This window comes from Anas platyrhynchos, chromosome 1 (genome assembly GCF_047663525.1).
Source record: "Anas platyrhynchos isolate ZD024472 breed Pekin duck chromosome 1, IASCAAS_PekinDuck_T2T, whole genome shotgun sequence".
NCBI lineage: Eukaryota > Metazoa > Chordata > Aves > Anseriformes > Anatidae > Anas > Anas platyrhynchos.
Genome location: NC_092587.1, coordinates 35656126 through 35673743, shown reverse-complemented (window position 1 = coordinate 35673743; position 17618 = coordinate 35656126). Strand labels below are relative to the sequence as shown.

Genomic DNA, 17618 nt, shown 5'->3' with positions numbered 1-17618 from the left:
CAGCAAAGCCGAGTGCTGCCTGCAGCAGGCAGAGCTCAGTGCTGTCGCCGCCACTGGGGAAGCAACAGCGCGTGTGTGGCCGGGAGCGTGGCTGCGGCTCTGCCCTCGCGTGGTGCCTCTGCCCTGCCGCGGGGCTCCCAGCCGTCTTGACTCCCGTCTCCCTGTGCCTCCTGGTGCCACTGCCCTGAGGTGGGCCATGGCCTCGTCCGCGACGCAGCATGCAGGGGGTCTTGTGCTGCATGCCGCGGCCGCCTGCGGCGACCTGGCCCTGCTGCAGCGGCGCCAGTGGCTGAGGAAGCTGTGCATCAACTGGGGGGATGCGGAGGGGCGGTAAGGGGCAGCCAGTGCCCACAGCCAGGCCCTGGCCCTGCCTGGAAACGCCCAGCCCAGGCGGAAGCGCTCTGGGCCCTGGGCCGGCCCGTCGTGGGCTGTCTGCCTTCATGGCGTATCTGGAATTTGCAGGACTCCTCTGCATTTTGCTTGCGCCAATGGCCACGTGGATGTCGTTCAGTTTCTGCTGAGGAAGAAGTGCAAGCTGAACCCACGGGACAACCGGAAGAACACGCCCCTGATGAAGGTATGTGAAAACACGACGCCGTTGCTGTAGATGGGGCTTGTCGGCTCCACTCGGAGGGACGACGGCTTCCCGGCGGCATTCTTGACGTAGGGGCGCTGCGGTCAGCGCAGGACGGGCACGTGTTCCCTGCCCGTTGGAGACCCTCGCGCGTTGGGGAGCTCTCTCTGGTGGAGAGCAGCATAGGCCTTGCGAGTCATTCCCTTCCTGTCTCTGCTCTCCAGGCGGTAGTGCACAAGCAAGAAGGCTGCGTGGTTCTTCTGCTAGAGCACGGCGCTGACCCAAACGTCACAAATCATAGAGGCAACACCGCCCTTCACCTCGCTGTCCACGCTGGTAGCGTGTCTGTGGCGGGGATCTTACTCCAGCACAACGCCCGGATTGATGCTCAGAATGAGGTAACCTGGTAGCTCGGGCAAGGCTGTCCTTACAAAAAAAAAAGCGACGTCACTTTTCTCTCCTATGCTAAGGCAGATTCTCTCTCCTTGCAGATGGGATGCACGCCGCTTGCTCTCGCAGTCTCCTGCAGTCGCAAAGAGATGATAGAGTTCCTTCTGGAAAAAGGAGCCAACGTGAATGCGAGAGATCGCTCTGGAAGGTGAAGGGTTTTTCAAAAGTTTGCCTGGGTTTCCTTAGCATTGCTCAAGTGAAATTGATCAGAGGCACAGGAACGAGCTTTGCAAAAGAAGCTGGAGCCGCACAGGAGGCGTTCCTTCTGCATGCCTTGTGAAAGCAGATCTGCGGTGACTGCGGTCTTCCTGCAGGGGCAGTTTTCCATGCTGAGGGCTGCAGGAAAGCATTGTCTGCGGTGCTCCCAGCACACAAGTTTGTGCAGCCTCCAGCCTCTGAAGGAGGCTTTGAAGGGCAGAATGGGAGAAGCCCCGAGCAGCCCAGTCTGACCTGATAGCTGGAGACCTGCCTGGAGACCTCCTGAGGTCCCGGCCAACAGGAGGTCGCTCGCGCTTTGCCTTTGCTTTCGCTGTCCCTGTAGGAAAGGGGGGAATCGGTTGCCTGGCAGGCAAACGGGGAGGGGACTAAAACAACAGCAAGGCGAAGCTGATGTCTTTTCCACCTGGTTTTGGATGCTCTAGGAGTATTTGTGCGATTGCTGCTGTTGCGGGGGATACGGACATGATTCGACTTCTTCTTCGGCATGGTGCCGATCCTTTTAAGAAAGACTTCACCGGCAAGTCAGCCAAGGATTACTTCAAAGAGCACCATAACAAAGAGTAAGTGTTGTGCGTCGCTCATTGCAGGGGGTTGTCCAAATGTCCGTGCTGTCTTATGGACCGCTTGCAGAGGCACCGGAGTTTAAGGAGGCGTTGAGACCTTTGTGTCAGCTGGGCTCAGTGGCATCTGCGGATGCATCTCCTTCCCGCATCCTTTTCAATAGTAGCCCGGGTCTGCAGCAACTTTGTATTTATTTATCTTCCAAGGTTTAGCTAAGAAGCAAACCTGCAAGTGGTCTCTTCCAGAGCCCCAAGTTCCCCTCTGCCAGGCTGGACAGAGGATGTAACAGCTGCCCAGCAGCGGGGAGTTACCCTAGAGAGGGGAAGAGGCATCTAGGGACTGACTGAAGGTGCCTGGAATGAGTAGGAAATCTGCAAGAGGAGCGCAAGCAGCAGTGTGTGTGTAACCCTTTATCGGCTGGCTCTGAAGCTGTACGGGCTGGACAATGAACGGCTGCTGCTTTTCTAGCGAGGACTGTAGGCGAGGCTGTGGTTACTATTCCCCAAATGAATTCCCTTTCTTTCTGTCTGTAGTTTGAATGAGATACTGGAGGAAGCCGCAAGCTCAGTAATCCCGGGAGAGTCTCCTGGAGATGCTGCAAAAGGCACAGCAGTGCCCGAAGGCTCCTGCCCGGTGACAACTGGTGGGTACCGATTAGGCACACTTGCGCTGAGCGGAGTAGGCGGGATCCTTAAAAGTGGACGAGATGATGCGGAAAGCCCAATCTGGCCTGTAGCAGAGTAATAACCCACTTCTGGGACGCAGGGCTGGAGTGATGGGGAGAAAGAGAGTGAAGGAAACACAGTGATTGGTTTCTCACCAATCACTAAGTGGCAACACCTAGGGGTCTGGCTCCTGGGAAGGTTTTGGGCAGTGCATCTGAGAGAAGGGCGATCTTTTCTGTTAGCGCTACGGAAAGAGCGCTCTTTCTTGTCGACTTCCCGTCAGCACGAGGATGCTTCCTTTGCACAGTGCTTCTAGAATGCCTCCTGGCCAGTGCAACGTGCCCCGAAACACCAGGGTCTGGAGGTGTTGTCCAGAGACCAGACGGCCCAAACTGTCCATGCCCCGCGACTCCTGCTCGCCAGAGTCTCTTCCTCGATGCCCCCAGCCACTTGTGGGGTGCTGCTGAGAGCCACGTGCGCTGTCATGCTTAGGCACCTCCTGCTGGAAAGGAGGCAGCAAGAGGTGGTGAAGCCAAGAGAATACCGTGCTGCGGCTGGGTGCAAAGGCACCCCGGGAAAACACTTCCTACCTGCATTTGTACTGCGGAGTTGAACCGCTCTGCGGCACTTGATGCAGGGCTTGAGGGCTGGGGAAAAGCAGAGAGCAACGGACACTCAGAGCGCCTCGTTTCTGACTTCCTTTGCAGATTACGTGCTGCTGCTGTCAACAGAGTACGATGAATTTGGAGATGAAGGTGAAGATGGAGGTTTCAATGCTGAGGTATGATTCTGAGGATGACGAAGCTGTGGCAGACGTTGTGCTTCTGCATACCAAGTGCTGAAAGACGGGGCAGTGGTGCGTTCTTTCTGGGCAACCCTTCCACGCTGCCTGACTGTCTGTGTTCTTGCTCACTCAGGGGTCTGCGAAGGAGGAAGAAAACCTTCCACAACGACAGGATCCTGAAACTCGGCTGCATTTTCGGGACAATACACAGGTGACTGAGTGACGCAGATCAGTTGTGCAGATGCCTGCTGGTGGCGGGCACGATTTCTTAGGTTCAAACTGCAGCAGCAGACCGATCTACTGACAGTGGTGCGTTCTTTCTGGGCAACCCTTCCACGCTGCCTGACTGTCTGTGTTCTTGCTCACTCAGGGGTCTGCGAAGGAGGAAGAAAACCTTCCACAACGACAGGATCCTGAAACTCGGCTGCATTTTCGGGACAATACACAGGTGACTGAGTGACGCAGATCAGTTGTGCAGATGCCTGCTGGTGGCGGGCACGATTTCTTAGGTTCAAACTGCAGCAGCAGACCGATCTACTGACAGTGGTGCGTTCTTTCTGGGCAACCCTTCCACGCTGCCTGACTGTCTGTGTTCTTGCTCACTCAGGGGTCTGCGAAGGAGGAAGAAAACCTTCCACAACGACAGGATCCTGAAACTCGGCTGCATTTTCGGGACAATACACAGGTGACTGAGTGACGCAGATCAGTTGTGCAGATGCCTGCTGGTGGCGGGCACGATTTCTTAGGTTCAAACTGCAGCAGCAGACCGATCTACTGACAGTGGTGCGTTCTTTCTGGGCAACCCTTCCACGCTGCCTGACTGTCTGTGTTCTTGCTCACTCAGGGGTCTGCGAAGGAGAAAGAAAACCTTCCACAACGACAGGATCCTGAAACTCGGCTGCATTTTCGGGACAATACACAGGTGACTGAGTGACGCAGATCAGTTGTGCAGATGCCTGCTGGTGGCGGGCACGATTTCTTAGGTTCAAACTGCAGCAGCAGACCGATCTACTGACAGTGGTGCGTTCTTTCTGGGCAACCCTTCCACGCTGCCTGACTGTCTGTGTTCTTGCTCACTCAGGGGTCTGCGAAGGAGGAAGAAAACCTTCCACAACAACAGGATCCTGAAACTCGGCTGCATTTTCGGGACAATACACAGGTGACTGAGTGACGCAGATCAGTTGTGCAGATGCCTGCTGGTGGCGGGCACGATTTCTTAGGTTCAAACTGCAGCAGCAGACCGATCTACTGACAGCATCGAATGAGTAAACGCGTCTCTCGTCTTGTCGCGTCCTTACTAACTTGTGCATTCTCGTGTAATGCCATTTCTTCAGGGTGTGGTCAGACAGCTGCCGCAGGAGCTTCCCGGTGCTCCTGAAGAGCAGCCCAAATCCAAAGCTTCTCTTGAAGACCCGATGCACCACCACGGGCGCCTGAAGGAAGAGAAGAGGCGTTTGCAGAAGGAATTGGACAAGTATAAAGCCAAGGTATGGCAAGGCAGTCTGCTGCCGCCTCTGCAGGGGCCCAGGCCTTTTTCGTGGCAAACCCAAATAGGGATCTGCTCCTGTCGCGGGGTTTTGTGTAAGCCCGGCTGGTAGGGAACGAAGGTAGACGTTGGAGAGGGGCCAGTACAAAAGATGTATAAGTACATGTATCGTGGCTTTTGAGAGGTGCCTGGAGAGTCGAATCTGTCGACTCCTTTTTGTCAAGCCTAAGCTCACTTGTGTGAATCCCTGTTGCGACTTGACAGCTGCTGCGATCGCAACAACAGTATATCGAGCGCTTGAATTACGGAGTTGGCCTGCAGATTGCTATAGAGAAGATGGAGAGGGAAGTAACAGCTTCTTGTGTGAAACAGCAAAGCGTTCTGGTAGCATCTGCTGCAGCTGCGGTCATCAAACATCTGGAGGAGCGCGTGCAACGGTAAGGGAGTACGAGAGGGGGAGCAAGGCTTCACTTTTGGGGACTGTGTGAAAGCCAGAGGGTTGCTTTCTTGCCGCACAGCAAGTTCGTGCAGGCTTCTGAAAGATGCTTTTGCTTGGGGCTCTGCTACTTCACGCTCTTCTTCCCGGCTTAATACTCTTGAGGCCTGCTGTATCCACACGACTGTAATTGCTTGTATGTCTTTCTTAGGCTCGAAGCTCAAAATGCCAGACTGGAAGCCACGGCCCAGCAACAAGCCATGATCATCGAGGCCCTCCAGAAAGAGCTGCAAGCCTCTGCCTCAGTAAGCTAGCCACAGACTTCCCTCTTCGTGAGCTCTTGAGCCTAGTTACATAATCACATGGGGAAATCCTGCCCTTCCCCAGCTTTCTGGTTATGAGAGCCGTCCCACAATACCACAGCAAGTGCTTCTTAACGCCCTCTTAGGCAAGGCCCTGACAGTAACATGCTGGCTCAAGCCCTTTGTGCTTTAGGCCGGTCGTGAGGCTGAGAGCTCACGCTCTCTGACCAAGTGTAGCTGCTCTGCATCACTCATTGCTAGGGGTGGTCCGAAAGTCCATGCTGCTTTCAGGACCTCTTTGGTAAAGGCAAATTCCCTTATCTGCCACAGGCATGCCCTGTCTAGGCAACCGCACGTAACCACTTGTGACCGAACCTTGACTTCATTCCCTTCCTCCCTGCCCTTTTCTGTCAGCCTGTCTCGATGAGTAGCAGGAGAGAAGGGGACCTGGGTGAAGTTTGGAGTAAACACACCTTTAGGAATAAAGCACGTTTGAAGGGGGAGAGTAGAAAAAGAAAGAAAAAACACCGCACGTTCATTCCTCTTGTTCATCGGTCTGGCACAATAGAAAGGATGTGTTTATGCGTCATTTCCCATAGTTTTCAAATCTCTTTTAAGCTCGGTTTGGTTACCGCCATGTTCTTCCCAGGGATTTCTGTGGTCCAGGCCACTGTAAAACTAACAGCGTTTTCTTTCCCTGCCCCTCCCCAGTCACCGCCAAACTGTCAGTCGGCAGTGATGAGATGATGCTGGAGCCAAGGAAGAGCCAATTCCAGAAAGCAAAGAGCAGATCTGAAGACACGAGCCTGGAAAACTCTGACTCCACCTCGTGCAGCTCCCCCCCGGCATTTTGTTCCACACGTGCTGCTCCACCTTGCTGTTCAATAAACTTTGCCAGCTAGTCTGCGTCTTTGTCGTCATACACGGTCAGATTCACTAAGTTTGGAAAAGACTTGCAAGACCATCAAGTGCCCTGGTCAATCCAACCTACGAAGCCCCATTGGTAGGGAAGTTCTTCCGGAAGGACGGTCCCAGGTCCTTCTCCTCAGTGCTGCCAATTTCTCTAGGAGAATGCTGTGGGTGAGAGTGTCAAAAGACCCTGCCCTTTGTAAACCTATGCTGGCTGCTTCTGACCACTCGGTTGTCCCGTACATGCCTTGGGATGTAATCGGGATGATCTGCTATGTGACTTCCCCTGGTACCACAGCCAAACTGACAGGCCTCTAATTCCCTGAATCTTCCTTCCTGCCCTTTTTGTAGACTGAAGTCGCATTTGTTAACCTCCAGTCAACTAGGACCTCCCCAGTTAGCCAGGACTGCTGGTCAATTCTTGAAAGTGGCTTGGTGTTCACAGAGTGGCTTGGCTCCTTGAAGCAGAGGCTCTAGGTGCTCCCTTGCCATCTGAGCTGAGCATTAAGCTTTCTTCCTTTGGTCCCGTGACTTCCGAGTTGGGCTGGAGGGTGCCACAGCCTCAGCTGGACAGCAGGGGTTTATACTAAACACCAGGACACACACACAGGGTCATTCTCTTGGTGGTTTGGGAGCGTCTGAGTGGGCTCAACGCACACAAATCCAGGGGCCCCGATGGGATGCATCCCCGTGTGCTGAGGGAGTTAGCAGAAGTGATTGCCAAACTGCTCTCTATCATCTTTGAAAGGTCTTGGAGAACAGGAGAGGTGCCTGAAGACTTGAGGATAGCCAATGTCACTCCAGTCTTCAAGAAGGAGGATCCGGGAAACTACAGGCCAGTCAGTCTCACCTCCGTCCCTGGAAAGGTGTTGGAACAGCTTGTTCTGGATACCATCTCCAAGCAATTGGAAGAGAAGAAGGTTATGAGGAGTAGTCAGCATGGATTCACCAAGGGGAAATCTTGTTCGACCAACCGTGTAGCCTTCTGTGGCATCACCAGCTGGGTAGACGGGGGGAGAGCAGCGGATGTCATCTACCTGGACTTTAGCAAGGATACTTGACTTTAGCAGGATACTGCCTCCCACCACATCCTGCTAGCAAAGCTGAGAAAGTGTGGGATAGACGAGTGGACAGTAAGGTGGGTTGAGAAGTGGCTGACTGGCCGAGCTGAGAGGGTGGTGATCGGTGGTGTAGAGTCTAGCTGGAGACCCGTGACTAGTAGTGTTCCCCAGGGGCTGGTGCTGGGTCCGGTCTTGTTCAACCTCTTCAACCTCTTGTTCAACCTCTGAGAGACCTGGTTCTGTTCAGCCTGGAAAAGAGAAGACCGAGAAGGAATCTGATCAACGTTTACAAATATCTTAAGTGTGGGAGACAGTGGGATTCGGCCAACCTCTTTTCAGTGGTTTGTGGGGACAGGACAAGGGGCAATGGCCACAAAATGGAGCACAGGACGTTCTGCACCAATCAAGCAGGGACCTCCCCAGACTCCCATGACCTTTGGTAAATTGTTGAGAGGGGTCCAGCTGTAACACCTGCTTATTCCTTCAGCACTCTGGGGTGAATCCTGCCTGGCCCCATGGACCTATGAATGCTGAGCTGATACAGCTGTTCCCTTACAATTTTGGTGACCACAGAAAGGAAGTCATTGCTCCCTTGTCATGGTCCCCCAACTCGGAGGTCCAGGCAGCCCAAGATGTTGAGAGAGGGAGTTAGGAGAATCTTACCAAGTAGCGAGAGAGCGCTGGCAGCATTAAATTAGGATGCTACTTCGTGTCTTTGCTAACTATGCTGCATTGTGCAAATTAACTAAAGCAAGAAGCCTTGGGCCCCTTACCAAGGTCAGTCTCCTAAAAAGAGGGTGAGCCTATCTCAAGAAACTGGTAGAAACTGCTCCTGTGGATGGACAAGAGCCAAGGCAGAAAACCAAGCAAGGCAGAAAACCAAGGCAAGTTGCTGCGTCAGGTGCGCACGACGTTGGTGGGACCATCCCCCCGTGCTGCCCAGCGCTGAATAAACAGACCTACGGTACAATCTGACTGACTGTGCAGCCCGTTTTCCGCAAGTCAATGTGCTGCTACTGTTAATCTGGATGTTACTACCATCTGGTCCAACCACTCCCCTACTAGCAGTATTAATAACAACCTATCCCCCGCATTCCCACATCTTCTGCCAAGAAAGAGAGAAGGGTTATTGTCATATATATGTCCCTTCTGAAAGGGACAGAGGGCCCGATATGCTGACAGGACCCAACCCCCAGGGAAGTCTGCTGCCTCCCTGGGGCTCGGGTGAGAGACATTGCCAGGAAAGGCACTCACCTGGTACGGCCCACCGACTACTACCTGCTACTGTTTTTTCTGGCTGGTAATGATGAAGTAGCAAGGAGAAGTCCAAGAGCAATCAAAAGGGACTTTAGGGCTTTGGGGCGACTGGTTAAAGATTCAGGGGCACAGGCTGTGTTTGCCTCTGTCCTTCCGACAGGAGGGATCAATGTTGACCATTAGACTCAGCTCATCAATACATGGCTTCGAGACTGGTGCAGCCAGCAAAACTTTGGGTTTGTTGATCATAGGAAGGTCTACATGACGCCAGGCCTGCTGGCACCAGATGGGATGTGCCTCTCTCAGAGGGAGAAAAGGATTTTTGCCCAGGAATTAGCAGAGCTGATAGATAGGGCTTTAAACTAGAGCCAAAGTGGGAAAGGGATAAAACCAGACCCACCAGTGATAAGTTAAGGGGTGGTGTACTAGAATCAGAGGCGTGGTGTGCTAGTGAGGTCCTTCGGTGTGCTCCATCAGGTGCTGTGTACAATGAGGCACATTTGAAGTGCTTCTATGCAAACGCACGCAGTATGAGGAATAAAACGGACGAGGTAGAAGTCTTGGCCCAGTCCCAGAGCTACGACATCATTGGCGTAAGTGAAACCCGGTGGGATGTGTCCTGTGGCTGGTGTGCTGCAATAGATGGTTACAAGCTCCTCAGGAGGGACAGGCAGGGCAGACAAGGTGGTGGGGTGGTGCTGTCTATGAAGGCCTCCACCTTTTTCTCCTTATTTTTAGGTGGCCATCCACTCCCAGTATCATTTCAGTGGTTTCTTTTGACATCTTGCTGTATTCATACTTAAAAAAAACTTTTTTTGTTGTCTGACACCACAGTGGCCAGTGACAACTCAAGTTGGTCTTTGGCTTTTCTTGTTTTCTCCCTGTAGATGAGAACTGCAGCTCTGTAATCTGCCTATGAAGCTAGAGCTTGCTTCCAGAGGTCTCAGATTTTCTTTTTCCATGCTAGTTCCAGGAGGACATCCCTGTTCAGCCAGGCGAGTCTTATGTCCTGTTTGCTAGACTTGCAGGATTGCCTGCTCCCAGGCTTTTAAAGGTGGTTCTTGAAAAACAACCAGCTTTCATGGACCTCTAAATGCTCTAGAGCAGATTCTTAGGGAACACTGCTAAGTAGTTCCCAGGGAAGAGAGCATTTAAAACAAAGAAACAAACAAACAAAAATACGCTTACCACTGATCTTATAGTATATCCAACTAGTCAAGAAAAAGGTGCAAAGTCCGAAACTGAATGGTTTCAAGTTCTTGCTGTACTCATCTTCAGAGCTGTCAGCTGAAATGTCTTCAGGGAGTTGATAAAGTAATAGTATATTAAAAACATAAGCTGCATGCTTCAGAGTATAATTTGCTCACCAAGCACTAAAGAATTTATCCATCTGGAAGGTTATTCTGCAGCCATGCTTTATATAGATTTAATTATTTTGTGCTTTTCATGATAGGATTTTCTTAGACACTTCTTTTATAAGTTATATTTAGAGACAATCCAGATACAGCTTTTTTTTCAAAGCTGACCTTTCTTCAAGACTGCAGAGTGTAGGCGTTAAATTCAACTCAGGTAAGCAAGTATCTGTTTGCAATTTTTGCTTCAGTGAAACAAAATCTGCCACTAGAGGGTAGTGTTAAGACAAAAAAAAGTATTTTTGGAATAAATCTGTATCCAGGATAAAATAATTTAAACTCTCCTGCACGTTTATAAACATGCAGTAGATTTTACTGCTCTAGTCAGGTTTGTTTTAGTATCGTTGGCTTTTTTTCCTATCGAGTTATTTATGCAGCTCTATTTCAACTGTAAACAGCAATAACAAGTATCTAGTTTCATACCTTAATATATATATGAATGCTAAAATTATTTTGTTTCATCTTCTTTGTGAGGGACTTTTTCAATGAATTGAAAGAAAAATGTAAAAAGGCTTTTATGGTTTTCTGTTGGAAACTACCCATTCACTTAAAATTGCATTGCTTTGTCTAGAATATTTCTTTTCCTCATTCTTCTTCCTACACAACAGAAGAACAAAATTATCTATTGCCAAGACAGTGCAATATGATCTAATGACTGTTGAAGTCCATTTAGGGAGTTTGATAATGTCTCTTTGTCAGCTCTCTTGCTCCAAGCTCAGCTCCAGAACTGGTCAGGATGTGAAGATGTGATCCTGGAGTGAGGCAAATCTATTCAAACCTACATCTTTTGACATATGCTTCTAGGAAGATTTTTTTTTTTCCCTTGGGGGGGGGGGGGGGGTGGGGGGGTGGGAGGGGTATTATCTGTTTCTTTTCAATTTGACTAGTTGTCTATCAAAGGTGAGCATGTGCCAGCTTTCCATGCAAAGGCTCCCAAGGAGGCTTCTCTCAATCACTTCTCGTCTTTGTCAGTGTGTGCTCCCCAAGCAGGATTTGTTTTGTGAGGGAAAGGCATTCAAGGAGGCCATGCTGGGAGGCAAAGGCAGCATCAGGCTAGGGATTAAGCCCAATGAACGTTGGAATGTTTTGGTAGTCTACCTTGCACAGAGCTGTGTCCATGGGAAGTGAAGCCCTGCCACAAAGCCCTCCCAGACCTGCTACAGAAGTCTGTGCTGATGGCCAAACTCATCCATCACCCATGTTTCACCTCCCATCCCCAGTCTGAGTCAAAACCCATTAGCAGTTGTACTTATTCTTCCTTTTTTTTCCATGCTGGAAGATAGCTGGATGAAAAACACTACCCAGCAGCGAATTATTGGGCTTTGATGTCATCTGAAGAGTGTCAGTTTGTGTTTCTCCTGCTGCTGTCGTACATCACCACACACGATGACAACCCTGCCGGGGAGGCTGCGGCCCTGGCTGAACCAGCACTAGAAGATGATAATGTGGATTTTGGTGGTGTGCAGTAAACACATTCTTTCGTCATGACTGTGTTGAAATCGCAGCTCTTCAGGGGACAGGACAGTGCCTTTGAACTGATATTGCAACTGTGTGTGTGGGACGCAAATGCAGAGTGTAAAGCTACCCCATGGTGCGCTGGTTTAATAGAGCAGATTTTGAATGACTCATCATGAAGATGAAAATTTTCTAGTGGCATTTAATTTTAGCCTGATAAATCACTGGGGAGGAAAAAAAAAAAATATATAAAAAAATAAAAGCACTCTAGCACTCCAGCAACAAGATGAACTTAGCTTTGAGAGCTGGAAGTGAGTGGTGGGGAGCTTGGACAGTGGCTGGGAAGTGCAGAAGAGGTCAGGTGAAAGCACAAAGATGTGTTGAGCACGACTGGCAGAGCCAAGTGCTCGCTGTGGTGGTGGCCACGGTGGCAGTGGTGGCTGCAGTAGTGGCTCCTCCTCATTGGTGCACTGGACACCTGTTCGCCATGCCTGTGGTTAAAAACTAATGATATTCATCTGGTTACCATGGCAATGATGTAGCACGAGTTGTCATGGTGATGGAGTGGAATTTTTTGTCATCTTCCTCCAGAAGGGTGATATACATAGTTTTGGGGGTCTCTGACCTTGACCATTCACCCCACGTCTTCTTCCTTGGTAGAAATGTTTGCACGCACTGCAGACAGTGAATATCCTTCCCATATGCTCATTTTTTCTCATCCCAATGCTAGGTTTTTATTTCACATTTAGAAAGCTAAGAATGCCTCTGGTAAGCCATAAGTTGCTAAACCTAACATAATGATGTGCACTACTATGTAAGGTGTGTTAATAAAATATACTTCTGCTAGTGAGGCTGTTTCCAGGCGTTTCTTTAATCTTGTGCCTGCTCTTCACATCTGTATCTGCACATGATACAGTTTAATAGGACTTTAGGTGCCCATTTGAAAAAATAATTTGGAGCTGAGCTGAAGTTTGCTTCAGATATTCTCTTTTAGCACAGAATAATATATGTTCTGTCTTGGAAATGCACCTGTTTGTTGCTGTTTTATTTAAATTGCCTGCGATTTCTTTTTCAGGCATTAAGAGCAATATGCAATCTTCTTCCCTTACTCATAAGCTTTGCACCAGTTCCCCCTCGTGGCTTTGTATATATAAATATATATAGGTCATCAACAGGACAAGTACACTGTATGTAAATTATATTGTTTTCAGTGGTCCTTTCCCTAGGAGAGCTGATGAAAGTCCTATTTTGCCCATATAAAAGCAGAGAGAGTACCTATCAATCAGCTGTGTTTTTTCAGTTGTGCAAGAAACTAGATTCCTGGAGTGCAGAGAATATCCAGCTGGTTTTGGAAGGATAAAATTTTCATATTCACCTTGACTCAAGATGATGCTTATCTTTAAGAAAATAAAACATTCTGCTCACGGTCTACTTCCAAATATCCCTAAACCCTTCATTGCACTTACGTTTCTCTGCTAAGCCATACACCTCAAAGTGAAGCCTGAAGATAGTATTAGTGTTTCATGGCAAGGGGTATAGGCTTCTTTCAGAAACTGTTATTTGCAGGCACCAGGGAGTCTGGGAATTGGAAAACCTGAATTTTAGGTGTACAATTTATCAGTGATACTTCATAAATGTCTTCAATATTTTATTTTGCTCTGTGCTTTTTTAGCAGATAAGTCTTGGGTGTGCCAGCAGAACGCTGTTCATTGCCAGGAAGCATAAGACAGGTATTGGCTCAGGGATGTGTTGGGGTTGGTGTTTGGACCTGAGCAGTGCTGGGTGGGAATCTTGTTATGCCTGGCACTCCTAAATCTTTGTAATCACAGTTGCATTTTTAAGTCCTTTTTGCTTTATAAACCCCTGAATACCATGTGCTTCAGCACACAGCTCAAGTGAGAAGCTCTCATTGGTGACACACACTGGAGAGCTTGTTGTAGTTCCTCGAAAATACAAATAGGTTTTTTGTTTGTTTGTTTGTTTGTTTGTTTTTCCTTTGTCCATAGCTTTATAATTTCTCCCGTAAGTGAAGTCAAACTCATTGACCTAAGAAAATAAGTTGTCAGGAGTTCGTGAGACCATATGGTACCCACGTACCAATTCAAGCACAAAAATGCAGCTTCTGGGTGAGGTAAACTCTTGGCTGAAAGCTGTGGGGAAGCAACAAGATACCACCATGTGCTGGCCCTGTTTTTCCAAACATACTGGTTATCTCCAGAGGTCCCTGCTAGGGCTGAGGTACGGAGCTACATGCACTTGTAGCTAAAGATGATGCAGCCTTTCTTGGTTGACTTCTTAACACAGGCTTCATAGAGCCTTGATTTTTACACAAAGCTGTGTAAAATACTGGGAAAGTGTTGCTCCACCTCAATAAAGATCTTGCAGATGCAACACTTCTGCCATGTCATCTCATCTTCTTATTGTTCACTTCTTTTCATACAAAACATTCTGTGCTTTTACTTACTTGTGTACTTTCAAGTGCCGGCCTTACATACAGAGCCTGCTTGGGTTGTCTCACCAACACAAGGAGGGACACCTCTGCAGTGCCCGCCTTGCTCTTCAGGTGTTGCATCAGCCCTGGAAGCCATTCAGAGCTTCCCCAGCTGTTCCCTGCTCAGTCTGCTTGTGTTGGGGCCACAGTGTAACCACAAACAAATGAAGTATGAAAGACTTTCCAGGACCTTTATTTAGATTTACTCAGGCATAAACAGTGATGTAAATTCAGCTGGGTTCCGGGTCAGGTAATGCCGGTGAGTGAAGGTTGGTAATCTGCACTATTGTTCTTCAGGTGTGTTGTTGTCAGCAATTCTTGGCAAGTCACTTCGAGAAATCTCATAACACAGTGTTCTCTCTGACCTTATCAGTCTTTCAGATGATAAAAGAAAACTGGCTGTTGAAATCATGAATATCTCTGGAGTTATGCTGGTACAGATTAGGAGATTTGTGCCCGGACTTCTTGAGTGCTCTCTCCCTTCTCCAGAGACAGAATGATCTGACACAGTATCTGCCACCATACCTCGAGAGAGGTAGATTTAACTGTGTTCAGCTGCTGAAAAACTTGAAAGCTCACTGAGAGGAAGGATACTGCTCGAAGTCGTGGCAGTCACTTCTTGCTGCTGAGATTGCACACAGGATTAGAGAACACAGAAACCTGCTAATGATTAAATTTGTGATTTACAAGCACTGAGAGCTTTTAGGGATGTCAGACTAACTCCAGTAGATACAGTAAAAAACTTTATCTTTTGGGAAAGTGTTTATTTACAGGAACAATATTTGTTCAGAAACTTGTTCTCTTGCTAGAAAGAAGTTTTAGGAGATTGCTGCAAATATTTTAAGAACAAGCTCTGATGAGTGAATGTTCACCCTGGAGATTTTTCTAAGATGTTCAACAAACTATTACAGTTACTAGTAGAGTCAATATTAAACAGCAGCGAAGCTCCTCTGATATCTACATCACTGACTCTTTACGTGGCAAGAAGCGTAACGAGACATTGCAGTATGCTACAAAGAAGTACCGAAGCAAATTGGGATTGTGGCCCAATCTTTTTCCCTCTGTGATCTCAGGTCACTTCAAGTTCAAGTCAAGCATCAGAGGATGTACTCTTGCTGCTCTGCTGTGAGCACACCGCAGGGTGCTGCTTCATCAAATGACGGCAGAGCCCAGGAAGGAGGAGAACTCTGCACCCGTGTGAAGGTAACTGGGTGAGTGGTTCTGGTGGTGGGAGACATGCTCTGCATCCAAGGGGATTTCAGCTTGCAGCATTTTCATATTCAATCTTCTTAAATATGTAAATAAATGCTAATGAAACACTGAGGAAGTGTTATCCCAGCTGTGTGGGCCTGTTATTAAGGAAAGAAGTTAGGGAACTTCCCTAAAGCCTTGTGAGCAGGGAAGAGTCTGTTCTCCAGGTTTGGGGTAGAGGTGTGAAACCAGTTTGTGTGCGTGTGCATCTGTATCAGAGACCTGGCACAGCTGCTGTTCTTATCCTTGCAGGGATTCGAAAGCAAGTGATTGTGCTGCAGATAGGAGAAGTGAAAAATGATGTAGCAGCAATTTAATCAAGTGGCAGCTAAAATATAGGGGTTATTACTCTATAAAATGCTCTACAAGCTCACCAAAGGAAACTTGATGTTTACAGATTCATTTAAAGAAAGTGGTACTGAAACAGTAACTGTTGTGAAAATTGCTGTCTACAACTACCTGCAGGGAGGTTGCAGCAAGGAGGGTGTCAGTCTCTTTTCTCAGGTGAGAAGGGATAGGACACAAGGAAATGGTCTCAGATCACATCACGGGAGGATTAGGTTGAGCATTACGAACAATTTCTTTATGGAGATGGTGGTCAAGTGTTGGAACAGGCTGCCCAGGGAAGTGGTGAAATCCCTTGATCTATTTAACAGACATGTCTATGGGGTGCTAAAGGACACAGTTTAGTGCTGAGACTCTATAGGTTGACCATTAGACTTAGTGATCCTGAAGGTCTTTCCCAACCTCTGTGATTCTGAGACCCCCCCAGAGCCTCTCTGCTAGAAGTGACCAGCCATGTTCCTGTGCAATGCTGTCCCACCAGGAGATACCACCTGATGAAATCCATAATGTTCCCTGAATATTTAATTCTAGGAAGAGCAGAGAAAGAGTGTTCTGCTTAAACAGCTGTATTTTAAATACTTTTTTGCAATGAAATACATGTATCATACATACGAAAGTATGAAAGAATTATAGCAAAACAATGCAATAAGACAAAGTTCAAAAGTTTAGTTCATGGAGAAGTGGCAGAGAGTCTTTTGTCCATTTTTTTATTATTATTATGGAAGACATATTTTGGTTTGTACAATTTGCTGTGAAAGGGGAAAGTCTGTTACAAGGCGGCTTTGTAACTCTGCATTTCTTAATGCTTTGTTTTAGGTCCTGTATTAACGAGGTGTTCAGCTGTGCAAGAAATGTTTTCTTTCTCAGTTTGTGGTTGACCTTTTCATTGCTTCAACTTATTTGTGATATGATAACTTCACAGTCCAGCCTTCTTTCATTTAGATTTTACATACAAAAAGCATTCATAAAGATGCAATGTAGAGTTAATATCTAATACATAGAATGAGGGATGCAATTGCAGTTTTTGAGTCTCCTGAAGGACCATGGGACCAACTGGCTGGCTTGGTGTTTGAGTCTAGAATAGAGGGAGTCACTTGTGAAATAACCAGGCAGAATTTAGCAGAATCTACTCAGGGGTTATTGGCTGCTTTGTTGCAGGCCTTTTGGAGTGTTTCTGCTTTATCAAAAGCCAAATGGTGTATTTTAGAGCACAAGCCAATGGACTATGCCCTACATTTCCACACAGGTTAACTTGCTTGCTGCTTGGGCTGGATATGAGGTTTCCCTTCTGCTCAGGACACACAAAACCCTGTGGTGGCCAAAGGCCAGTGCTGTTGCCATGAAATGTGTGATATCCAGCTCTCTTTACCAGGTAAACCCTACAGAATATCCACATGAACCATGGACAGCTATTAGGAACTGAATCCAGTCCTTTGCTGAACTAGCAAGGTGTGGTCTGACTCCTGCAGCATTCGGATGCTGCTGTACCTTGGACCATATCAGTTGGGATTCAGTGTACACAGAATGGTTTGGGTTGGAAGGGACCTTAAATACCATTTAGTTCCAATCCCTTTCCAGTGACACCTTCCGCTAGATGCCCAAAGCCACACCCAGCCTGGCCTTGAACACTTACAGGGATGGGGCTTCCACAGCTTCTTTGAGTGACATATTCAAATATGTGTCACCATGCTGATAGCGAAAAATGTCATCCTTGTATCTATTCTAAATCCACCCTCTTCCAGTTTAAAACCATTGCCCCTATTGCTACATGCCCTTGTGAAAACTCTCTCCCCCTCTTCCTTATGGCTCCCTCTATATACTGGCAGGCGGTGCTGAGGTTTCTCCGGAGCCTTCTCTTCTCCAGTTTGAACAACTCCAGGTGAGCACTGGATTGAGATCTTGGTGCCTGGAGCCACCCTGGCCTGAGCTGTGCCATCCCCAGCACACAGCTGCTCGGGCA

At 48.3% G+C, this 17618-nt stretch overlaps 1 protein-coding gene across 7 annotated transcripts; it reads left to right on the top strand.

The window, feature by feature from the left end:
* The first annotated feature begins 9 nt into the window (after window positions 1-9).
* Window positions 10-6372, top strand: LOC101796691 (uncharacterized). 7 transcript variants are annotated; one of them, XM_072034421.1, is made up of 16 exons: window positions 10-330; window positions 463-577; window positions 799-972; window positions 1066-1172; window positions 1666-1803; window positions 2338-2447; window positions 3177-3250; window positions 3387-3464; window positions 3624-3701; window positions 3861-3938; window positions 4098-4175; window positions 4335-4412; window positions 4588-4740; window positions 5004-5176; window positions 5387-5480; window positions 6189-6372. In XM_072034421.1, the coding sequence occupies exons 1-16, from the start codon at window positions 197-199 to the stop codon at window positions 6222-6224; spliced, it is 1698 nt and encodes a 565-aa protein (XP_071890522.1). In that variant the 5' UTR covers window positions 10-196; the 3' UTR covers window positions 6225-6372. The 7 variants fall into 7 exon arrangements, with proteins under 7 accessions (XP_071890522.1, XP_071890529.1, XP_071890524.1 ...); XM_072034428.1 differs by lacking the exon at window positions 4098-4175; XM_072034423.1 differs by lacking the exon at window positions 4335-4412 and having other exon boundaries at window positions 11-330.
* Window positions 6373-17618: the final 11246 nt, after the last annotated feature.

Bases quoted from the DNA above. Each gene is read 5' to 3' on its own strand.
- LOC101796691 (XM_072034421.1), top strand. From the start codon at position 197: ATGGCCTCGTCCGCGACGCAGCATGCAGGGGGTCTTGTGCTGCATGCC. The intron at 331-462 runs GTAAGGGGCAGC...TGGAATTTGCAG, and splicing joins TGGGGGGATGCGGAGGGGCG to GACTCCTCTGCATTTTGCTT. The intron at 973-1,065 runs GTAACCTGGTAG...CTCTCCTTGCAG, and splicing joins GGATTGATGCTCAGAATGAG to ATGGGATGCACGCCGCTTGC.